This window comes from Muscardinus avellanarius (genome assembly GCF_963383645.1).
Source record: "Muscardinus avellanarius genome assembly, chromosome: 1".
Lineage (NCBI taxonomy): Eukaryota > Metazoa > Chordata > Mammalia > Rodentia > Gliridae > Muscardinus > Muscardinus avellanarius.
The window spans coordinates 177,942,704-177,968,679 of record NC_137786.1 but is presented as its reverse complement, the minus strand read 5'-3'; the positions used below and the strand labels follow the sequence as shown (position 1 = coordinate 177,968,679).

Below are 25,976 nucleotides of genomic sequence, written 5' to 3'. Positions count from 1 at the left end.
AACCCAGGTCCCCATCAACAGATGAATGGATTGCAAAACTCTGGGAAATACACACAATGGAATTCTACTTGGCCATAAAGAAGAACAAAATCATACCATTTGCAAGAAGATGGAAAGTCCTGGAGAGCATTATGTTAAGTGAGACAGCCAAGCACAGAAGGAGAAGGTACATACGTTTCCTCTAATATGCCCAAACTAGGGAACGTAGAGGATACCAGTGGTACTCCAGATAATGGAGGGGAATACCAGCAAAGCTTGAATGAAAAGATAGAGAAGGAGGAAGGCTGAACTTGATTAATGAGGGTCCACATCCGAATACGTGTAAAATTATAAATATGGCATGGTTACCCGGGACAATCATTGTTGGGAGAAAGGAAGGGAAACCAGGGGCGGGAAGGGGGAGAGGGCATCAAGTATAGTTTAAATGTATACCATTTATGTTCAATTAAAAACAATTTTTAAATAAAAAAATAAAAGAGAAGGGGTAAGTTTGAAGAGGAGGAAAGTTTAAGTAATTGTTAAAAATTCCAGGGAAAGTTGGTCAGGCACGGTGGTGCGGACTCTAGAGGCCGAGTCAGAAGAATCAGCCTATCCAGTATGATGAGAGCCTGCCTCAGAATAAAACAATAACAATAATAAAAAAGGGCTGGCAATGTAGCTCAGTGGTAAAGTACCCTGTGTTCAATTTCCAGTACCACCACCAACACACAAACATACATATGCATACACATACACACACGCGCGTGAGCACACAGGGAAAGTTCACTGAGTAAGTATGATATCTGGGCAGTGTGGAGGGTTTTTCTTCAGCATTATTTGTTATTTAAAGGCAGAGACAGAAAAAAGATGTTAAATGCTCATCCTGAGTTGAGATTTCATTTTACTTCATTTGCAGAAGGTCAGTGATTTAAGGTTATAGTATTACATAATAAAGTATAAACTCTAACCAGAATAAAGATGAGAAAAAATAATGTCTAAAGTTAGAGGGCAATATTAATAATAAAAATATAACTAATGTTATTACTAACTATAGTCCTCTAATAATGTCATTCTATTTTTCTAATCTATACATTATTTTATATATGCATATATGTATGTGTGTATACATATATGAACACATTTATGGTAATGATTTCATTAGATTCAGCTTTTTGAGGATATGTAGCATGTCCTGTCTTTGCCTCTTTGGAAGCCCAGCCCAGTAGCTACCACACAGTGACTATTAACTTTGTATGATTCAATAAATGAATCAATCACCTGCTTCTATGCTAACTAGGGCCTTATCATCCTATCATTTATTCAAAGAAACAGACATTTCTAAGAAAAGCACTTAAGGACCACAGTCAATTCAGTAATGGAAATCTACTGAGTGGTTAACAGTCTACCTGATGGAAATTTTCCAATACTGCTAGTCACAGAATTAGCATGAGGAAGCAAATGAGTTAATACTATATGAAAACTGAGAAAATGTTTTCTCATTTTTAAGGGACAGAAGGAACTCCTGCTTTTATTTGATATCAATTTTGTAGTCTACAATGTTTCATACATAAATAATTTGGCTTAAATAAGAGATAAAAATATAAAAATATATTTCTATAAAAATTAGTATTTTCAAGAGCTGGGCGTGGTGGTGCATGCATGTAACCCCGGTATTTGGGAGGCTGAGACAAAGAGGATTATGGTTCACAGACAGCCTCAGCTACTTAGGAAGGCCCTTTACAAGTCAGTGAGACCCTGTTTCAAAATAAAGAATAAAAAATAGGGCTGGCAGTGTAGCTCGGAGATAGACTGTCCCTTGGTTCCATCCCCAGTACCACCAAAATAAATAATTAGTATTTTCATAAAGTCAGCATCAAGTGCTGCTTAGACATGTGCATGGGGGCTTCAAAGTAAGGTCAAGGACACATAAGAATCTGAGAGCTGGCCAGGCCCAACACTTCTTTGTTTATGGCAGAACACAGAACCACCAAATAATGTATCTTCCCTGGTTTATTGAAAAACATCTTCTTTTACTGCAGATTCAATTTTAAAACATATAATTCAGCCAGGTGTGGTGGCGCACGCTTGTAATCCCAGTGCTTGGCAGGCTAAGACAGGAGGATCGCGCAGGTTCGAAGCCAGCCTCAGCTACTTAGGCTCTCAGCAACTTAGTGAGACCCTGTTTCCAAATAAAATATAAAATAGGTCTGGGAGTGTAGCCTGGACGTAGAAAGCTCCTGGGTTCCATATCCAGTACTAAAACAATCGATCAATAAATAAAATTTTAAAACATACAATTCAGGGTTAGAGATATGGCTCAGTGGCAGAACACTTGGCTAGCATGTATGAAGTTCTGGGTTTCATTTCCAGCATCACAATAAAACGAAATAACAGAATTTTGTTTTCTCTTTTTATTTTTTAGAGGTATCTAGAGTGTTGCACATGCTAGTTCTACCACTGAACTAGACCCTCAGCCTAGGATTTATTTTTCCTGCTGCTTAAGATAATATAATTTTCATTTTAAAATATTCATATAGCTGGGTGTGGTGGTGTATACTTGTAATCCCAGTACTTGGGGAGGCTGATACAGGAGAATCACAGGTTCATGGCCATCCTCAGTTACTTAGTAAGGCCCTCTGCAACCTAGTGAGACTCTGTTTTAAAATAAAGATGGGGGTGTAGCTTAGAGGTAGAATGTCCCTGGGTTCCATTACCAGTTCTGAAAAAAAATATATATATATATATATTCATATATGTACACACACACACACACACACGGGGCGGGGGGGGGGGGGACACACACACACACAGGCTGAACATCCCCAATCCAAAAATTTAAAATTCAAAATGCTCTGGAATCTGAAATACTTCTGGTCCCAAGCATTTCAGATAAGGAATGCTTAACTTATGGTTATTGCATTAATCTAATGATATAAACAAGATATAAGGAATCATAACTTTTTTTTTTTTTGGTGGTACTGGGGTTCCTGGAAGCCCGTCTATCTCTGGGTTACACTCCCAGACCTATTTTATTTTTGGAAACTGGGTCTCCTAAGCCAGCGCGGCTGGCTTCGAACCTGCGCGATCCTCCTGTCTCTGCCTCCCAAGCGCAGGGATTACAAGCGTGCGCCACCACACCCGGCCCGGAATTATAACTTTAAGTGCAAGCTGTGGCATGTTTAGTAAATGCACTATTTGAAATTAAGTGTGTGTGTGTGTGTGTGCGCGCGCGTGCACGAGAGAGAATGCTCCCCCCCTAGAAAAATCATGTTGGAATGGGGGGCCAAGTATCCAGTTGCCAATTGGTCCTTAAAAGTCTGAAGCACCATGAAACACCTACTAAGACCCTAAAACACCTAAACCTCTAGGTCCAACACTTTTGGGAAAAGGTATGGTGAGTTCTCATCTGAATGTCAAAATTATTCCCTTCTAACTATTCTAACCTGTGTTCTAAACAGCAAGAGTCACAACAGAAAAAGGGCATTTCAGGCAATAAACAAAAAGAAAATTTTCTTTTGCAGTAAGGTACTTCTTAGTTTAACTTCCTTCAACATTCCTAATTTTCCCTGAAGGTCCCAGGAAATGTCCTGTCTCTACTTTCAAAGAATGAACTTGTAATTTCTGGATAGAGCTGATCTCTTTCCCAGAGCCTCTGTAGAAAATAAAGAGTGCCTGTTGCAGCTTTATCCCCATTCTCAACTGCTGATTTCCAAAGCCAACAACTCAACTACAGCAACATGTATGTGGGTAGCCATGACGAGCCATACATCTGAGAGGGCTGGACTGAAATACAAGAGAAAGACAGAATAACCCAGTGATTGCATTCTTGAGAAAACAGGAGAGCATGAGACATGATCCAAAGCGGATTTCGTCAACTAGAAACAGCAACCTAGAAGTAAATTTAAAAAGGTAATACCCGGAGTAGGGACATCTCCATATACCCACTAGACATTTTCTTTTGTTTTCCCCATAATCATAATTTGTGTTCCTCAAAATCATCAAAATTTAATGTAGAATTGAACCTACTAAAGATAAAAATGCAAAACTTTTAATCAAAGTTCTTTAAAAATAAAAAAATCACATATGGTTAATGGCCAAAATTCTGGTTAATAAAGAATTCAACTTACTTTAGAGGTACACTATAAAAATACACATTTGTAAAAATAAGTATTTCCAAAAATAAACTCATTTGTAAAAGTCATTCTATCTCTGAGCTATACTCCAGTCCTATTTTTATTCTTTTTTTTTTTTTTTTTTTTGTGGTACTGGGGATGGAACTCAGGAGCATTCTACCTCCAAGCTGCACCCTCAGCCCTATTTTTTTTTTATTCTTTATTTTTGAAACAGGGTCTCACTGAACTGCAAACAGCTGAGACTGTCTTTGAACTGTGATCCTCCTGTTGCAGCCTCCCAATTATTCATTTTTAAACAAAATTTAAACAGAGTCTCACTAAATTGCTGAGGCTAGCCTTGAACTTGTAATCCTCTTGTTTCTGTCTCCCGAGTATTAACATTATAGGTGTGTGCCACCAGGACTGGCTTATCTTTTATCTTCTCTATCAATAACCACTATATAGCTGGGTGTGGTAGCACATGCTTATAATCCCAGCATTTGTGAGACTAGAGGATCGCGGTTTGCAGAAAGCCTCACCTGCTTAGTGAGGCCCTTTGCAACTCGGTGAGACCCTGTTTCAAAATAAAGAATAAAAAATAGGGTTGGGGGTGTAGCTTGGAGGTAGAATGCCCCTGGGTTCCATCCCCAGTACCGCAAACAACAACAACAACAACAACAACAACAACAACAACAACAACAACACTATATAAACTAGGCAGGTGTGATGGCAGAAGCCTATAATCCTAGTTCTTGGAAGGCTGAGATAGGAAGATCACAGGTTTGAGGTCAGCCTTAGCAATTTAATGAGACACTCAGCAACTCAGAGAGACCCTGTTTAAAAAATATTTTTTTTTAAAGGGCTGGGAGTATAGATTGTAGGTAAAATGCCTCTGAGTTCAATCCTCAGTACCAAAAAAACATAACCACTATATTAACAAATATCTGCCATGACTAAAAAAATATATATTTTTATCTGGTGTACTGTAATTTTACAATTATTGGGTTACAGAGTGTCAGAAAAATACTTGCAGAGGAGGCCTCTTGGTACCCTACCCATTGTGTTCCTCCCCTCCCCTATCCCCAACATGTATTTGAGATTGGAATTAGTAATTCTGTATACATTCATAATTTTATTTATTATTTATTTATTTATTTATTTGCGGTACTGGGGGTGGAATCCTGGGGCATTCTACCTTCGGGCTACATCCCCATCCCTATTTTTTTTTTTTTGGTAGTACTAGCGGTGGAACCCAGGGGTTTTTCTACCTTAGGACTATACTCCCAAACCTATTTTATACTTTTTTTGGAAACAGGGTCTCACTGAGTGGCTGAGAGCCTCACGCAGTAGCTGAGGCTGGCTTAGAACTTGTGCGATCCTCCTGTCTCAGCCTTCCAAGCACTGGGATTACAAGCGTGCATCACGACACCCAGCTCCATAACATTATTTCAACTGTTATATTATTTATGACTTCCTCTTCCCTCTCCCAATCCTCCTCAATTCTTCCTTTGGAGTCTCTGGTCATCTCTGATGTTGCCCTCATTTCTGCTATAGACTCTTTTCAAAAGAAATACAAATGGCCAACAAATATATGAAAAAATGTTCAACATCTTTAGCAATCAGAGAAATGCAACTTAAAACTAAACTGAGATTCCATCTAACTCTAGTTAGAATGGTAATCATCAAGAACACATTCAGCAGGCTGAGAGAGGAGGATCAGGGTTCACGGCCAGCCTCAGCTGTTAGTGAGGCCCTTTGCAACTCAGTGAGACCCTGTTTCAAAATAAAGACTAAAAATAGGGCTGGGGGTGTAGCTTGGATGTAGAATAGCTCTAGTGTGATCTAGCTTTAAGCCTTTTTCTTATACTGAGGGTTGAACCCAGGGGCATTCCAGCTCTGAGTTATACCCCGAGCCCTATTTTATTATGACACAGGGTTTCACTAAGTTGCTGAGACTGGCCACAAACCTGTGATCCTCTCAAGTATGGGATTACAAGTGTGTGCCGCTATATCTGCTTTTAAACTTTTCCTTACACTAATAATGAATTCCAAATAACCTGAAATAGAAGTGACCTAAATAATATCAGGCACATTCTAATAAAATACAAAGTAGCCTCATTACTCTTCTATAGACTTAATTCCATATATCCAACAACTAGTCTCATAAGTTGTTTATATTTTAATGAAGCAAAATTACCATAGATATTAAAACCATATTACCTTCATAATGTTAACTAAATCTGTTTGATAGTAGCGATCCTGATGTGCATTTGCTGCTGCTAGTGTAAGAAGATAATCATTCCTTGCATGGGTAGCTTTGGAATTACATTCAGATCGCCGGGCTTTTAACTAAAACACAATAGTTATAGAAAAAATATCAGTACAAACTGTATTGCACCAAAAAAACACACATTTAGAATAAAACTTTTACTTAGCAATTAATGGTTCCTCACCTAGAGTAAAGACATCTATGTGAAGAAAACACATATGTATATAAAAATTATTCATCACTGCTGAGGAATGAAATAGTGACAATACAAGGGAAGAACATTTTCAAATATTTGTTATTTATACTTAACATACTTTCAAAACTCTCTAGAGAATTTAAATATATTTTGTCTATTTTCTTCCGATGGAAAAATAAAGTTTCCATAATTACCTGATCTGTGAAGACATGGTAAGTCTAGTGAAGTTAGAAAAGTTTTCAAAAAATCAGCACTACCAGTGTGTCAGAACTGCCTGCTGGCCAGAGCCCGGCATCCAAGCCACGTCACTAAGCTTACCTGTCAGGTATCCCATGGCCCAAGAACCCCACAGGGAGACTCACTTGCACTGGCCTGGAGACCTGTGCAGGGGTCTGAGTACCATGAGATAACTTTGAGTTAAAGACACAGGCTGCCTAAACAGGTAAGCCTCAGAAACCTATCACTTAGCAATCTCGAGAAGGTAGCTATGTTCACAGTGCTGACACCTCACAGAAAAGCCCCATAAACTGGGAGGGAACATTCCTTCCAAAAAAAAAAACCTTAGAATGATTCTCTAAGGTAGAAAAAACCCATATCCTCACTTGAAAGATCCATTTTGTTTATATAAGTGAATAGTGTTTACAATTGTGAAATATACCTTTCAAAAACTCACCTTTACACTTGCCTTTTGTAAACTGATTCTTGATTGAAAAAGACTAAGTTTAGACCTATAATAAAAATAGAAAAGGATGTTTAATAAAATTATAAATTATTACCATAATGAAGTTATTAATTTTTGTGGTACTGAGTATTGAACCCAGGGGCATTCTACCTCCAATCTATACCCCCAGCCTTATTTTTTTTAATTCTTTATTTTGAAACAGCCTCTCACTAAGTTGCAGAGGCTCTCACTAAGTAGCTGAGGCTGGCGACGAACCTGTGATCCTCTTGTCTCAGCCTCCCAAGTATTGGGATTACAGGTATGTCCCACAATGCCCAGATTTATTAAATATTATAATTACCAATTTTATTGATCCTTTTTCAAGACACTGTCCTAAAATGAATTTAAAAATGGAAAACCAAGCTGGGCATGGTGGCACACGCTTATAATCCCAGCATCCAGGAGGCTGAGACCTGAAGATTGAGGTTTGTGGACAGCCTCAGCTACTTAGAGAGACCTTGTTTCAAAATAAAAAATAAAAAAATAGGGCTAGGGTGTAACTTGGAGGTCAAATGCCTCTGGGTTCCATCCCCAGACCCACCAAAATAAATAAATAAAAAATTAAAATAAATAAATAAATGAAAAATCAAGAATAAAGTTTATTTGCCTTTATTTTACTACAAGAATAATTTAATATTACAGCAAAATAGAAAATACTGCAATGAACAAAATAAAAATATCCCCGATGACAAAAATACAATTTGAACAAGAAAAAAATTAAAATATATTTATGTCTTCTAATAAAGAAGAGTCATCAAACTATAGGTCATTCCAGTAGCATACAATTCCACACACTTTAGTTCTTAAAAGAGAAATCCGGGTTAACCAACTTGTGGAGGCAAAGGTTGGCAAGCTTTCAGGGCTACCTGTGACACACTGTAATAACCAGAAAGCAACAGGCTTACTCCTGTTACTCCCCTCACTAAAGTCATTTGTGTTTGGGTGCCTGCCTGCTTGTGTCTCCTCCCCTCCAGAGGTATTCTGCATTTACTGAGAAGGTCCTGTATGATTTTGTTGAACACTCCAGTGTTCTTAGCTCCTTGACGCACTTAAGTTTGGAAGGAGAACCATAATCTAACAGTCAAGAGTAAAAATATATTGTTTTACCCAAATGGCTAGAGATAACTATACAGAAAAAGTCAACAGACAAATGCTAAGAAAGGAGCGACAGTCAGGGACTTTCCTGAAGTTGCAATGTTTGTCTAACTGCAGTGCCATGGAGATTGCCATGGGAGAACTCAATGTGTGTGCTGGCAGCTAAGCCTTTGTATGATGTACTGCTGCATATCATTTGGGAATAGAAGATGGAGCGGCCAGACTGCAGAGCCACTGTGAAGAGGACAGCAAAGGCAATCTCTTTTTCTAACAAAAGAGAAGCATTTTGGATGAACACACATGCATCTCAATTCTTTCACACTGTTAAAGAATAAATATTCCTGTTATTTCCTACCTCGTCATGTTTGCATTTTGTCTTTTGTTTTTATTAATCAGACTCCTATTAATTTTAATCTAGAAAGGCAAAGGCCACAAATGAAGATGAGAGTAAATATTTAGGGTAAGAAAAACTGTGTTTGAGGTATTCCTTAGTAAGTCCTCCCTCCCTCCCTTCCTTGCACCGAGGATTGAACTGGTGGGCATTCCACCTCTGAGCTACACTCCAACCCTATTTTGTTTTTTATTTTGCAATGGGGTATCACTAAATTAGTGCACACTGGCCTCGAACCTGCACTCCTCCCGCTTCAGCATCCAATTCTCCCTCTTCTATAGTCATCATTCAGATAGGCTAAGTGGTACCTACATCTTCCAATGTAAGTACAGTTTTAAGTTTCTAACTCCTGCTTCATTTGCTAATTTACATATATTTCCTGCATGGTATTAAGGTAGGTACTAGTGACAGAATAAGAGAGTACCTGTCATCAGGACTATAATCTAGAAAAAAATAAGCCCAGATTTTTACAGATCATACACTATACAAATAATGAACTGCTCTTTACCCATTAAGCTTTCAAATGTTAATGTTCTTTGGGTTTCTAAACACAACTTCGTATTTCATTGTATATATGACTATATTACTGTAACCATCATTGATTGGAAACTAACTGCCACAGTAAGCTCCTCAGTAGCAACTTCTCATCAAGGAGCAGATGTTTAACCTCCTACCAAACAGATCCATACCAGTGTCTCCCAGGCTTTTCAGATTCTACCCGTCCAAAACATAACTCGTCATCTCCTTTGAATTATCCCTCTTCCTTCTGTGGTCTCTCCTAATGTGCCTATCTCACTGTATACCCAAACAATATGTACTGACTTCCATTCCTCCTTCCTGATCTTCCAGTTTCTACTTAGAAAAATCATATTATTTTCCAAATCTCTAGTTCAGAAATCATACTCATTCTAACTCTATTCAAACATCACTTCTAGCCGGGTGTGGTGGTGCACGCTTGTAATCTCGGCACTGGGAGGCTGAGACAAGAGGATCGCGGTTCATGGACAGCCTCAGCTACTACTTAGTGAGGCCCTCTGCAACTCAGTGAGACCCTGTTTCAAAATAAAGAATAAAAAATAGGGCTGGGGTTGTTGCTCGGAGGTAGAATACCCCTGGGTTCCATCCCCAGTACTGCAAATAAAATAAAATAAAATAAAAATCACTTCTTTTATAAAGGCTTCCCTTATCAATAGGCAAAATAATGTCTCCATTTTCTATGCTTTCATTATAGTGTTTTCATATTGCTGCTATAAATATTTAGTGACTAGTTGAGTGACTCTAGGCACTTAAAATTTGAGTTTATTGTGAATAAGTAAATCATAAAGTTACTTTTAAATATACTTCTTAATTCTAGGCTCCAAAACTCTTGAAGGCAAAAAACCTACCTAACTCATCTATATACCTATAGTATAAAGTAATTATAAGCATTTACTGAATGAATGAAAGTATAGAGTAATTTCACTCTTAATTATGTTAATTTTCCAGAAAAGTTATATACAGAACTAAAATATCTCACTGAACTTGGACCATTTAAGAAAGGTATTCCTTGTGATCAGCTCTGAATTAGGGTCTGTCAAATCCACACTTCTCAGGAATAGTCCACCACTGTTCTCATTTTTACTCTGTGGGCCATGGATAAATTAGGTATTTATATCTGCTCTACAAATCTGTCAATTCTCTGCTTTAGAATCCCTCCGAGTTTATCCGGGCGTGGTGGCGCACACTTGTAATTCCAGCATTTGGGAGGCTAAGACCGGAGGATCGAAGTTCGTGGACAGCCGCAGCTACTTAGTGAGGCCCTTTGCAACTCAGTGAGACCAGGTTTCAAAATAAAGAATAAAACTAAAATAGGGCAGGGGTTGTAGCTCGGAGGTTGAATGCCCCTGAGTTCCATTCCCAGGCCCGCAAAAAAAAAAAAAAAAAAAAAAAAAGAATCCCCCAGAGTTTAAAATGTAAGTTCCTAAAAGCCACCATGACACAATATTCCCAGTGGAAATCCCCTAATCTAAACACCTCAGGGCTTTCTGGGAAAGTGGGCTCAGTAACTCTATGAATGTACAGAACACATTGTAGGCTCAAGAATAAAATAATCTAAATTAGGGAACTACTAAATGCTTTCTTGTAACATCAAGTATTTGATGTGTTTATTTACCATTCCTTCATTCTAAATAAACTTTCCAGGAACCCCTGAATTTTCACAAGATATCTAAGAGGTTGTTTAAATTTCTTGCAGGAAAACAACAATAACAAAAACCACATTAGCGAGCCAGGTGTGGCAGCTCACGCTTGTAATCCCAGCACTGGGGAGGCTGAGACAGGAGGAATGAGGTTTGCAGACAGCCTCAGCTACTTAGTGAGGCCCTCTGCAACTTAGTGAGACCCTGTTTCAAAATAAAAAATAGGGCAGGGGGTGTAGCTCAGAGGTTGAAACCCCTGGGTTCCATCCCCAGACCTGCAACAACAACAACAACAACAACAACAACAACAGCAACAACAAAACACACATTAGGAAACTGGGCATACTGGTACACATCTGTAATCCCAGCTACTTGGGAGGGTGAGGCTGGAGAATCAAGAGTTGGAGTCTAGTGTGAATAGAGTGAAACCAGATTTCAACAACAAAAGCCCAAAATTGAGAGCTAACACTCCCTTCTTGCTGGATTGTTTGTACAACTGTCCAAAGCTTTCTTATTTCATGCCTTATTAGAGTTCAGGAACCTAGATTTTCATTAATTGGCGCAGTGAACCAAAGTCTCAGCTCTCCTGCTCACAGACCTCTTCAGAGGCCAGTTCTATAATACAGGTTTATTTTTTCTCAAGAACTTTTTAACAGATTCCCTCAAGTTGCCATTGCAAAAATCTCTATCATTTGATTTGCATCTCCTATTACCAATTGCAAGTTTCTTTTCCTTGTTAACTTCAAATTAAAGAACTGCAATTCACATATATTGAAAATGATTTTAAGCCGGGCGTGGTGGCACACGCTTGTAATCCCCGCGCTTGGGAGGCTGAGACAGGAGGATCACACGGGTTCGAAGCCAGCCTCAGCTACTCAGTGAGGCTTCCAGCAACTTAGTGAAACCCTGTTTCCAAATAAAATATTTTTAAAAAGGTCTGGGAGTATAGCCCGGAGGTAGAAAGCCTCTGGGTTCCACCCCCAGTACCACAAAAAAAAAAAATATTTTAACATAATTTCTAAAGGATAGTTTAAAAAGTATACTTATTAAGATTTTACATAAAAGAAATAACAAGCCAGGCATGGTGGCACACGCTTGTAATCCTAGTACTTGGGAGGCTGAGGCATGAAGATTACAAGTTCAAAACCAGCCTCGGCAATTTAACAAGGCTCTCAGGAATCTAGTGAGACCCTATTTCCAAGTAAAAATTAAAATCAGACTGGGGGTGTAGCTTGAAGGTAATATGCTTCTGGGTTCAATCCCAAGGAAGGAAGGAAGGAAGGAAGGAGGGAGGGAGGGAGGGAGGGAGGGAGGGAAGGAAGGAAGGAAGGAAGGAAGGAAGGAAGGAAGAAAGAAAGAAAGAAAGAAAGAAAGAAAGAAAGAAAGAAAGAAAGAAAGATAGTTTCTATGAAAATCAGTGCTTTTTGGTCCTTCAATGGCATCCTGAAGATCACAAGATTTCCAACTCCAATTAATTTAGAGTCCCCCATGATAAAAATGAGGACCTTAAACCCTGATTTCCAGTCCAGGATTATCAGATTTCTGACAAGCTTTCAAGTCTGTTAAGTGCAACATTCAGTTATCTTTCTGCTTCAAAATTTAAAGATCAAATATGTCCATTTTGCTATTTTAATATACATGAAAGCCAGGCTATACACAAGAAAAAGGTGATCTAAAGTATTTTACATATGTAGGTCAAATGAAACCAGTACAATCTAAGCCCTGTATAAACAAAGAACATAAGTATTAGCAAAGATAACATCTAATTGCACAATCTTTTTCTCAGAATTGCTAAGCACATACTTTGCCTCGATGTCAGCTTTCTCTCGCACTGCATGAGCCATCTGTTCTGTCTCAAAGTACTTCTTTTTTCCTTTAGCTAAATCTTTCACTGTCTCTTGTAATTCAGTTTGGATCTTTGTCAACTGGTCCACACACTGTAAAACACAAAAGTGCAATTATTACAATTTTCGTTTTCAAGCATACAGAAATGAGTTTGCCCTAAGGACTATGCAATATATACCTTTGGGATATAAACTCCCGAAAAGAGTTAGGACTTTACTGTCCTTCAAATTGCAGATTAAAACCTGGTGAGCAGCTGGTGCCTTCCTCTCAAGTACTGTATTGAACAGCGCCACAGTTTGCCTAACAATCATGTTGGAAAAATAACCTGAGTGCTGCCAATGACTGACGTTAAGGTAAAGCAGAAGAAGAGCACCTATGAAAAGGCTTCTTCTGCAGATAGATGCAATAAAAGTACTTCCATATTTCTTCATATTTTTTAACTATAGATTGAACCCAGGGGCATTCTATTCCCAAATTGCACACTCAGCCTTTTTTATTTTTTATTTATTTTTTGTGTGTGGGTCTGGGGATGGAACTCAGGGGCATTTGACCTCCAAGTTACACCCCCTAACCTATTTTTTATTCTTCATTTTGAAACCGGGTCTCACTGAGTTGCAGAGGGCCTCACTAAGTAGCTGAGGCTGTCCACAAACAGAAATCCTCCAGGTCTCAACCTCCCGAATGCTGGGATTACAAGCATGCGCCACCACGCCTGGCTCTTTTTTATTTTTGAAAGAGGATCTCACTAAATTGTTGAGGTTGACCTTGAACGTGGCATCCTCCTGTCTCAGCCTCCTGTGTACTGGGATCACAGGAGTGTACCACCATGCCCAGTTTTTTTTTCTTCTCCCCTGCCTCCCTCATACTGGAGAATGAACCCAGGAGGGCATTCAACCTCCAAGCTACATCTTCAGCCCTTTTTATTTTTGAAACTAGGTCTTGCTAAATTGCTGAGGCTGGCCTCAAACCTGTGATCCTTCTGTCTCAGACTCCTGTAATCCTCTTGGGATTACAAGCATGTGCCACCACACCCAGCTTTTCATAATTTTAATAATCAAAATGTCTAGCAGCACAAAAACAATAAAGGAAGGTAAGCGGAATTACACTGCAGGAAGATTTTTATATTGCTCATGACTTGGATCAGAATATCACCCCATATTTCTTTATTTTGTGTGTGTGGTACTGGGGATGGAACCCAGGGCCATTCTACCTCTGAGCTATACCCCAGCCATATGTTTTACTCTTTATTTTGAAACAGGGTCTCACTAAGTTGCGGAGGACCTAGTAGCTGAGGATGGCTGCAAACCTGTGATCCTCTTATCTCAGCCTTCCAAATGCTGGGATTACAAGCGTGTGCCACCACACCCAGCGTATCTTCCCATATTCTTGAAAGTATGAAAGTTGGACACAGTGTACAGTGATTTTATGGGATTATGAGACCTAGGAGAAGTGGAGCACATTTTAAGTTCCATCTGGCTCTTTTCTCCACTCAGAGCACTTGCAGAATTGTGGCACAAATAGGATATAAACAAAAAATACTATTCTATTTGTTTACTTAGTGTGTCTAGATCAGACAGACAGACAGACATGGAATTGAACCCAGAAGGTTCTACCTCTGAGCTACCTCCCCAGCCTTTTTAATTTTTTTATTTTGAAACAGGGTCTTGCTAAATTATCATGTGCGCTCCTTGAACCTGCAACTCTACTGTCGCAGCTTCCCAAGTACTGGACTACAGGTGTGTGTGACAGTGCCTGGCTTTATCATTTTTCCTTCCATTATTAGCTTCTTAATTTTATAGTCTTACACTATGTCTTTAGGTAATTACCTTAGAGATTTCAATATCCCAATTTATTACGTTACGTTGAATTAGTAATTTTACTGTTTCCCAAATCTAGCTCCACATTAACTTTAACAGTCTACCTTGAAGTAATATTACCTCACAAACAATATAAAAATCTTTCAACAGCGTAATTCAACAGTGTAAATTCAGGTTTGAGACTATTCTACTAATGAAAGAGAAAAGCATCAGAGGCAAAGTATTTCTAAATATTCTGATATGGGAAAAGGTGGGACTTTCCAGTAATTCAATTAGATTTGTAAAATACACTGGCAATTGAAAACACACTATTTCCTCCTGGTCAGGAAGTTATAGAAGTTTTAATTCTGTTACTACCTTTTACTCATCTTTCAGCATAATCAATCAATCTCTCCCTCTCCCTCCCTCCCTCCCACTCATCTTTCAGCATAATCAATCTTTCCCCCCTCCCTCCCCCCCCCACACACACTTTCTTTCAACTTGAAATCATCAGTCAATGGTCAACTTGGCTTATTCACTATCTTTTTTTGAAAAAGGTAAATTTCAGTATTCTTTTTTTATCAGTATAAACATCTGGTTTTATATAAAAATAACAAACTTAACAGCAGTAAAAACAAATTGCTTATTACAGCATATTATGTGTTATATTAAATTTACACAATGATATATTAAAAACACATACTGTTTATATCATAGGGTAATTTAACAACAGGAATATCAAAACAAATACTACTCATGCACAAAACATGCATATACTGGTATTAAAAAAAGCAATTTTACATAATACTGTTTATCAAAATAATTCCATTTTTTAAAAAAGCCCTTTCAAATAGGGTCAGTGGTCCAATCTGGACTGGATTGCACTAATGTTCAGGCCAATGCTTAGGTGGCACAGTGCTTAGTGAGCAATTCTAGGCTTGGGCTCATGCCCAAGGTTATTTCATTAAGAATACATTTCTTCATACCAGAGGACCAATATTTTACCCAAAGGCAAGTTCTCCAAGGGACAAATGGTTGAATTGGCTACAAATTGGGAATGGAGAGAAAGGAATCAAAATGTTGGATACATATATAGTCCAAGAATATATATTATAAAAATATATTTTTATATATTTTTTCTTTTATATTTATTCGGCAAGTGTTCTAAAGAAATTAAAATTTTATATGCACACACATCCATATTTAACATATTTGTTTCATGCTACTAAAATTATTTTTGGTAAGTAGGAAAGACCATAGTTTTGGTGTTTTTTTTTAGTTTTGTTTCAACCCTGATGACAATCAGAATAAAAATACTGGATGGTTTCTGAAATATTCTTTCCAGAAATAACATTTTAATATTTCCTGAAATATCAATATTTGTTTGTTTGTTTGCTTATTGTGGTAATAGGGATTGAATCCAGGGCAGTTTACCTCTGAGCTACATCCCCAGCCTTATTTTATTTTTTTATTTTGAAATAGGGTTTCACTAAATTGCAGAGGAACTTGCTATAAGTTGCTCAGGCTGACAGTGAACTTGTGATCCTTCTGTCTAAGCCACCCAAGTACTTCTATTTAAAGAAAATTTTAATTTCTTATTAAGCACCATGATATTCTCCATTTTTGTGACTCCTTTCCTGAAAAAGACACAATTCAAACACATAATTTCTATAGCAAACTTTTCATGAAACCCACTTTAGCCAATAAAATTTGTGTGTGTGTGTGTGTGTGTGTGTGTGTGTGTGTGTGTGTGTGTTACTGGCGGTGGAACCCAGGGGCTTTTCTACCTCTGGGCTATACTCCCAGATTTATTTTATACTTTATTTGGAAACAGGGTCTCACTAAATTGCTGAGAGTCACACTAAGTTGCTGAGAGCCTAAGTAGCTACGGCTGGCTTCGAACCTGTGTGATTCTCCTGTTTCAGCCTTCCAAGCACTGGGATTACAAGCGTGTGCCACCATGCCCAGCTAGCTAATAAAAAATTTTATTTTCTGATTTTGATATAATCAAAGAAGCAGGTCTTTTTGACAAATGTTTACTCATGTATAACCTATATAATTAAATTTTGGAATAAATTAGGTTTTTAAAAATAAGTTTACTAAGCCAGGCATAGGCATAGTGGCACATGCTTGTAATCCCAGCATTTGGGAGGCTGAGACCTGAGGATCACAATTTGCAGACAGCCTCAGCTACTGAAACGAGGCCCTTTACAATTCAGTGAGACCCTGTTTCAAAAATAAATTAAAAAGACTAAAAATATAGGGCTTGGGGGTGTAGCCAGGAGATTCAATGCCCCTGGGCTCCATCCCCAGTACTGGGGAAGAAAAAAAAAGTTTACTAGTATATTTTAAAATGTGTCAACTTAAGACTTCCGGGAAGATGGCGACCGAGAAAAGCGGGGCTTAAGAGCCCCACTAACAACAAATATCCATTACCACAAAATCAGCGCCTTTCAAAGCCAGAAAACAATATCACCAGAGAAACAAAAAAAATCACCAGGATCCAGAGAGAAAGCGGACTGAGAACAGAGCCACAGAGGATATCCTCACGCCCGAGGACGCGGCAGACGCGGCAGCAGCGCCATACTGCCGGCGAATTCACGGGACGGCCACAGCAAGCCGAGGGGAGCCGCTACGTAACAGCCAGGCGGGATTTCTCGGCGCAGAGGAGATCTAAAGCTCCCAGTGTCTGAGCTCAGCACACGCTGCAGGGATTCAGAGTGGAAATCAAAACCAAGAAAAAAAAAAAAAAGCCAGCCCAACAGCCGAGGGCGTAGCAGCGGCGCCATATTGCCACCGGCGGCAGCAGCACAGAACTCACTACAGCTACATCTGCGTACTCAAGAACAGTGAGTCAAATTGTGGGCCACAGCGGAGAAATCCCAGTACTGTACTCACTGGGACTTGACCCAGTGGGAGAGGGGCGGTGGCAGTGATATCACACCATAGGAGAACGTGCAACCTGGCACCCCCCACGGTCTAAAGCAGCCTCTATCGACTCTCTGGGTCGGAGACTCTGTGATAAAACCCAGTAAAGGAGTAGTAGGGTCTGAGATACTACTGACTCGAGATCCAGAGCACCTTAAGTGAAGTCATAGTGACCCAAGGGAAGAACCCAGAGAAGGCACAAACTTCCGAAATCATGGGAAAGAGGAATAATACTGGAGCAATTAATGCTCACAACCCCACAACATCAGAACCCAATAAAACAGAAAATCAGAGATTTCTAGAAGATCAAATCAGGAAAATAACTGTAGAAATAATAGAGGTGCTTCGAAAAGAACTCAGAGAGAGCCAAAAAGAGATAAAGGATGCAATTAATGAAGTAAAGGCCTCAATTCAAAGCACAAACAACCGATTAGAACACATGGAGAACAGAATCTCGCTCTTAGAAGATGATCATTCCAAAAATGAACGCATAGTTTCTAATCTAGGAAAAAATATCCGACAGCAGGAATCTGATATTGAAGAAATATGGGCCCATTTTAAGAGAGCTAACCTAAGAATAATTGGAATAGAGGAGGGAAAAGAAAGTGAAACTAAAGGGATCAACAATCTCTTCAAGGAAGTAATAGCAGAAAATTTACCAGACATAGAGCAAGAGGTCGATACGCAGGTCCAGGAAACGTATAGAACTCCCTTTAGACAGGATCGGAGAAGAGGATCCCCACGCCACATAATTGTCAAAATGACCAATGTGGAAGCCAAGCAGAGAATCTTAAAGGCAACAAAAGCAAAGGGCCAAGTGACATTCAGAGGCAAACCAATTAGAATCACTCCAGACTTCCCAAACCAAGTCATGAGAGCCAGAAGGGCTTGGAGTAACATATTCCCAATTTTGAAAGAAAACAACTTCCAGCCAAAAATTTCCTACCCAGCAAAACTTTCTATCAAATTAGATGGAGAAATAAGAAGCTTCCATGACAAACAGAAACTGAAGGAATTTATGTCTTCAAAACCAGCACTAGAGAAAATACTCAAAGAGATTAACTACAAAGAAGAAATAGGTAACACACATCAGAACTAGAGAAACAGGATTTTCCATCCAACAGACAACTAAGATTGGTTATCTGTGGAGATTCATTACTTATGTTAGTCTTTTACCTATCTGTAAAGGGTATTGTTTGCCTTTATTGTTAATTTCTAGGATTTCTAGTTGGAATATTAATATACCTTCAGATATAGTATTTGGAAATATTTTATCCCATTCTATTAGTAACTCTTAACTCTGTTTACATTGTCTTTGGATATACAATATGTTTTTTATTTTCTAGGGAGTTTGTATACTCTTCTGTTGCCTGTGCCATTGAAATCATAACCAAGAAATCACTGCCAATTTCAATGTTGTGAGGTTTTATGACCCAGATTTTCTCCTAAAAGTTTATAGTCTTAAGATTTATATTTAGGTCTTTTATCTATTTTGAGTTAATACTTGTATGTGGGATTAGGTAAGGGTCCAATTTTATTCTTTTCCATGTAATTATTATGTTTCAACAATATTTAGTTAAAAGATTATTATTTCCACCACCAAATGTTCGTGGAAACCTTGTCAAAAATAACTTGACAATATAGGGAAGAATTTAGCTCTAGGCTTTTATTTAACTCCAATGGTTATATATCTGCCTTTAGAATAGTACTACACTGTTTCAATTATTGTAGCTTTATATGGTTTGAAATCAGAAAATATATATCTTCTAGCTTTGTTCTTTTTCAAGATCGATGTGGGTACCTAGAGTCCATATTCCATATTAGGATAGATTTTTTTTTCTGAAAAATAAATATATAAATATATGATAGTTTCACCTAAAAAATAGAAAAAATAGATTCTCTGGTAAGAAAGAAAGCAAAAAGAAATATTGAAATGTTATCTTTAAGTCATCAAAAGCTTGGTATCAGACAAATGAAACTGTTATGTGAGATTATCATTTTTAATTTTGGATAAATTGGCATAATACTAGATGTCAACTACTAAGCCAAGCATGGGAGGGGGGGATAGGGAGAGAACGGGGTGGGGATCGGGTGGGGGCTGACTGGGCAATGTGTGCATGTATGTCTACAAAAGTATGTATCCCACTATGATGTATGAATACAGTGCACCAATTAAAAATAAATATGAAAAAAATGTGTCAACTTAAAATTATGAAAAATGACTCAAGTTGAAACTAAGACTGATTAATTCAAGCTGTTTTCAAGATTTAGTGGTATTAATAATATCACTATTTTAATATATGCCAAATTATACCAATTTTGTGAGGCTATAAAGACCTATTTATTTAAACTATACAAAATAAACTATGCTGAAAAGTGATATTTTGGAAAGTCTTTACTGAGTTTTCCCAATTTCCACATATTCAAATTATACCCATTGTTATCAGTTAATAAAATATAAAGGGAGCATGTTAAAAATACTAGTAAAATGCCATCCAATAACATCTGTTACCATATTTTTAAAAGCTTAGTTATAAATGCAATTTAGCATAATCTTACAGATTGCAAATATAGCATGAGATATTAAAATACATACATGACAAAAAGAAAAACAGAAACAATACCCTTTTCAGTTGCTGTTCTTTTAAGCTTCTCACTGTCCTCGCAGGTTCAGAAATGAAGTTTTTATAGTTTTCACATATATTGATCCGAGACTGGGCTACCTGCATTGTTCCCTCGAGAAAAGATTTCCAAACAGGATACATACTCCTAAATTCAAAGAGGGACAGAACAGTATTAGCAGGGAGATGGAAGAAAAAGTTGTCTAACCTTTTGCTCACTACATACTAAGAGAATAAATATCTTCTTCATACCTGTAACAGTATTTATACAGGCTTACAGGCAATATTTCAGCATGCACAAAAGCATAATATTGTATTACTTTATAGCTCATCAACAGGGAATTTTGTATATTGGCTATTCTGTGTTTGTTTCTTTTTTGGTACTGGGGATTAAGCCCAAAGGTATTCTACCTCCAAGCTACAACCCCCCCCCCAGCCCTATCTATCTATCTATCTATCTATCTTACTATTTATCTATGTATCTATCATGCTGGGGACTGAAACCAGAAAAATTCTGCCTCAAAGCTACATCCACAACCCCTTTTATTTCTAATTTTCTAAATTGAAAACTGCATAAAAAGGTCTTGCTAAGTTGCTGAGGTTGACTTTGAACCTGTGATCCTCCTGTTTTAGCCTCCCAAGTACTGAGATTACAAGTGCCCATACCCAGGTCCTTTTTATTCTTTTATTTTGAAACATGATCTAGCTAAGTTGCTGAGGGTCTCACTAAGTTGCTGCGAATGGCCTTGACTCTGTGATTCTCCTGTCTCGGCCTCCCAAGTACTGTGCTTACAGGCACCCACCACCATGGCTGGTGGCTATTCTTAATAGTGGAGTAAAGAGATATAAGGATTATAATTGAATCAAAGCTCACACACACACGCACACACACACACACACACAGTGATTAATTCAGACTCTCCAGGAATTTCACTGTCAGAGAAACACCCTCGTGAATATCGACTTTTACTACTTTATTATGGTATTCCTCTATTCTACAGATGAGATAAGTGAGGCTGAAAGAGATTTAGAGAATAATTTTAGGTCACACAGGAATGTGGCAGTACTGAGACAAGAGGAAGGTCGGGTGCCTCTAAATTGCATTCTCTTTCAACTATAGTCTTACATAAACCAATGTGGCTGGGAAAAACATATATGCAACTGCATATGTGCTTAAGAAGCCTATTTTATCAAACAAAAGAAATCTAAGGCAGTGTTGCTCTACATCTGTCTGTTGTGACACACTAGCCCGCATCACACTGTGCTTGGAGTCACTCCAAGCAAGTCCCACCACCTTATTCAATACATGTGTTCGGCAATATCTGGTAAAGTCCAAAATTATCCGTCTTTTGTTTTTTCCAGCCAAGTTCCTTTTCAAACCTTCTCTCTTATTTACTAAATGCCTTAGTCAATTCTTGTATGCTACTCCACTAGTAATAAGGATATTTTATAATTTACCATAGCAATGGAAGATATCTTATTTTTAAAAATTAGGCACTTACAGTGAAATTTTGATAGATTTTAATATTCATCTCCTGGGACTCCCCTTCTGGTGTTCACATGGATTTTCTACTATAGCAATGTGTGGGACCATATGCTACATAAAATGCTAGTTCTGAGTCAAAAGATGACAGTGTTAAAAGAAGAAAAAAATATTGCCTGGATCCCCATCCCAGTTAGGACTAAAAAACTTGATAACTATAGCTTTCAACCAAGAAGTCTTAGAGATTAGTTCATGTAATATACCAAATCAATCAGTAAAAATGGAAATAACTAGCTGGGCATGGTGGTACATGCTTGTAATCCCAGCATTTGGGAGGCTAAGACAGGAGGATCAGCTACTTAGTGAGGCCTTCCGCAACTTAGTGAGACCCTGTCTTAAAGAATTAAAAATAGGGCAGGGGGCATAGCTCAAGGTCAAATGTCCCTGGGTTCCATCCCCAGACCCACAAAAAAAAAAAAAGGAAATACTCATTTATTTAAGCAGAGAAATTTCACTACCCCTTTGGAAAGTTTCAGTGTATTGCACAAAAACTGTCAGCATAAAAGCACCAACAGACTTAACAACAGTGAAACTGGCGCTTTCATGGCCTCGCCGCAAGATGGCTGAGGGGACTGACGCCGTCAACTGAGTAGCCAACAGCAGATTTTCCTAGAGAAGGCGCTGAGAGGAAGCTCAGTGGTACACTTGGCAACTACTACCTATACTTAAACAATTTTTTTTGGTGGTACTGGGGTTCCTGGAAGCTCTTCTACCTCCAGGCTACACACCCAGACCTATTTTATACTTTTTTATATTTATTTTTGGAAACAGGGTCTCTTAAGCCAGAGTGGCTGGCTTCAAACCTGCGTGATCCTCCTGTCTCCACCTCCCAGCACGGGGATTACAAGCGTGTGCCACCACGCCCGGCGTTAAAGCACATTTTTAAACTGTAATGAAAATGAACAACAGCCATAATGAATTCAGATGGAGGGAAAGGAGGGAGAAGAAGAGAAACTCTGCTCTTAGTATAGCACCCTCTGCCCTTCATCCTAGTCTGGTGTTCACCTTTCAAATGTCAGTGTATGTAAATATCACTCCCTCCCTCTGAGAAGTCTTTCTTGAGCACCACCAAGCCAGTCCCCATCCTCAACCAACCTCTATTATTTATTCATAGCACCAGCACTTTTCCTTTAGTTACAAGTATTTTTTGTTTAATGTCTTAACTATAGTAAGAATTTGAAGCCAGGGGTATATTATGTCTTGCTGATTACTATATTTCTAGAGCCTACAAAATATAGAATGATTACAATAATGTATGTTGAATGAATAAAAGAATGAATGAAAGTATAAATAATAAAAATTGTACAATAAGAGGAGAAATACTAAGCCAGGCAGGGTGGCGCATGCTTGTAATCCAGCATTTGGGAGGCTAAGACAGGAGGATTGTGGTTCACAGACAGCCTCAGGTTCTTAGTGAGGTCCTTTGCAACTCAGGGAAACCCTGTTTCAAAATAAAAAATAAAAAATAGGGCTGGGGGTGTTGCTTGGAGGTAGAATGCCCCTGGGTTTCGTCCCAGTACCACAGAGAGAGAGAGAGGGAGGGAGGGAGGGAGGGAGGGAGGGAGGGGAAGAAGAAGAAGAAGAAGAAGAAGAAGAAGAAGAAGAAGAAGAAGAAGAAGAAGAAGAAGAAGAAGAAGAAGAAGAAGAAGAAGAAGAAGAAGAAGAAGAAGGAGAAGAAGAAGGAGGAGGAGGAGGAGGAGGAGGAGGAGTAGGAGGAGGAGGAGGAGGAGGAGGAGGGAGAACAAGAGAGAGTGAGACTTTCATCAAAAAGAGAATTTTTAAAACCTGTTAGAAATGTAACAGGTTTACAGCAGGCAAATATATCTTGGCGGAGATGCTATGAAAAACACAAAATCTAACTGGGCAGGTGGGGCACACTTGTAATCCAGAATTCAGGAGGGTGAAACAGGAGGATCACGGTTCCCAGCCAACCTCAGTTACTTAATGAAGCCCTCTGCAACTTAGTGAGACCATGTTTCAAAAAATAAAATAAAATAAAATAAAATAAAATAAAATAAAATAAAATAAAATAAAATAAAATAAAAAATAAGGCTGGAGGTGTAGCTCAGAAGTTGAATACCACTGGGTTCCATCCCCAGTACCACAAAAAAAAGGGGGGGGCATAAAATTCAGCTATCAGTCAGAAGATGTGGGCTCAAATTCTAGTTTAAGCAATATATTCTTATATAGCAAATACCTCATAATAAATCATTTCTTCAGCATGCAAATGGGGAAATAAACATGCTACGCTTCTGGGACACTGCTCTCTCTTGGTCTACTCCTTATCTCAATGGACACTCTGGTTTCTTGCTGGTTCCTATTTATCTCCCAACCCTATAAATGGTGGAGTGCCTCAGAGTCAGTCCCCTGCCGTTTCCCATCTCCTTCATTCTTTACATGAGCTCATCCGGGCTCATGGCTTTAAATACTAGCACTATGCTAGCTGGCCCTGAACAGATCCTGATGAGGGGCCCAAAGGCTAGCGAACCAAGGACCAAAGGAAGAAAAATGGCCAGAGATAAAGAGAGACAGGTAATCTGCGGATAGATTTCTTCATGGCTTTGAATACTGTAAAAATAAATTTGAGAGCCAGGTGTTCTGGCACACACTTGTAATCAATCCCAGGGCTTGGGAGGATCGCAGATTCATGGCCAGGCTCAGCTACTCAGTAAGTCTCTCTGTAACTGAGTGAGACCCTGTTGCAAAATAAAGAATAAAAAATATATATATAGGGTTAGGGGTGTAACTCAGAGGTGCAATGCTCCTGGGTTCAAGCCTTAGTACCACAAAAAGGAAGGGAGGAGCCAGGGGTGGTGGCGCACGCTTGTAATCCCCGCTCTTGGGAGGCAGAGACAGGAGGATCGTGCTGGTTCGAAGCCAGTCTCTCTCTGGCTTAAGAGACCCTGTTTAAAAAAAAAAACGTATAAAAAGGTCTGGGAGTGTAGCCCAGAAGTAGAAGGGTTTCCAGGAACCCCAGTACCACCAAAAAGAAAAAAAAAAGGAGGGAGGGAGGGAGGGAAGAAGGGAGAGAAAAACTGATTTGAATTTCACCCTACTGACAAGGAAAAACAGAAGATTTTCAAGCAGGGAGTGGCAGCAGGCATACCTGACAAAGGCATAAAAATAGGATAAAAGGTAAAGGTAGTTTGTAACACTACAGCAAATGAAATTGTAAAAAGGAGAGATGGTAGTTTGTAACACTACAGCAAATGAAATTGTAAAAAGGAGAGATTGAAGGCAGAGGAGTGGCTACTTAACATTCCAGATGCCAGATGATAATACCTATGAAGAACTTAAGTTGGAGGAAGCTCATATTTTGTTTGCCAAGCTGAAAGTTAACATAAATAAATACATGATCATTGCTGATTCATGAACTACATTTAAAACCAGGAATACAGATAAGCTATATTAAGAGTCACTAGAGAGTGTTCCCTTTGGCGTGGTGACGCACGCTGTAATCCCAGCATTCGGGAGGCTGAGACCAAAGGATTGATGTTCGCCTCAGCTACTTAGTGAGGCCTTTTGCAACTTAGTGAGACCCTGTTTCAAATTAAAGAATAAAAAATAGGGCAGGGGGTGTAGTTTGGAGGTCAAATGCCCCTGGGTTCCATCCTCAGACCCGCAAAAAGAAAAGCAAAATAAAGAATAAAAAATAGGGTGGGGGGTGTAGCTCGAAGGTCGAATGCCCCAGACCCTCAATAAATAAATAAATAAATAAATAAATAAATAAATAAATAAATAAATAAATAAATAAAACAATTTAAGAAATAAAAAACAAAATAGAGATGGGGGTGTAGCTCAGAGGAAGAATATCCCTGGGTCCAATTCCTAGTACCACACATATACACACACAAAAAAGAATGATCAAGCCGGGTCAGTGGTGCACATCTGTAATCTCAGTACTTGAGAGGCTAAGACAGGACTGCAAGTTCATGGACAGCCACAGAAAGTAGTGAAACTATCATCAACCTACTAGTGAGACCCTATTTCAAAATAAACAATAAAAGAGGGCTTGGGGTGTAGCTCAGAGGCAGATTGCTTCTGAGTTCAACCTCCAGTATCCCCACACACACGTTGACATTAAAGGTTTTCAGGAAGAGACTCCGTGTATGTGTGTGTATGTATGTGTTGCAGTTCACAAAAACATGTTTGTTTGTTTGTTTGTTTGTTTGTTTGTTTGTTTGTTTTTGCACTACTGGGGATAGAGTCCAGGGAGCATTCTATCTCTGAGCTATACCCCCAGCTCTATTTTTTTTTTTAGTCTTTATTTTGAAACAGGGTCAATCTGAGTTGCAAAGGACCT

General features: G+C 38.7%; 1 protein-coding gene across 2 annotated transcripts in view; it reads right to left on the bottom strand.

Moving 5' to 3' along the window:
- The window catches only part of FCHSD2 (FCH and double SH3 domains 2), a gene marked incomplete at both ends in the record, with an annotated part of 242,205 nt that overhangs the window by 121,676 nt on the left and 94,553 nt on the right, over positions 1–25,976 (bottom strand). For both annotated transcript variants that reach the window (XM_080700168.1, XM_080700169.1), the window contains 4 exons: positions 6,312–6,440; positions 7,230–7,284; positions 12,744–12,877; positions 20,134–20,278. In XM_080700168.1, coding sequence (XP_080556294.1) covers positions 6,312–6,440; positions 7,230–7,284; positions 12,744–12,877; positions 20,134–20,278 — 463 coding nt within the window. The remainder of the gene's footprint in view (positions 1–6,311; positions 6,441–7,229; positions 7,285–12,743; positions 12,878–20,133; positions 20,279–25,976) is intronic.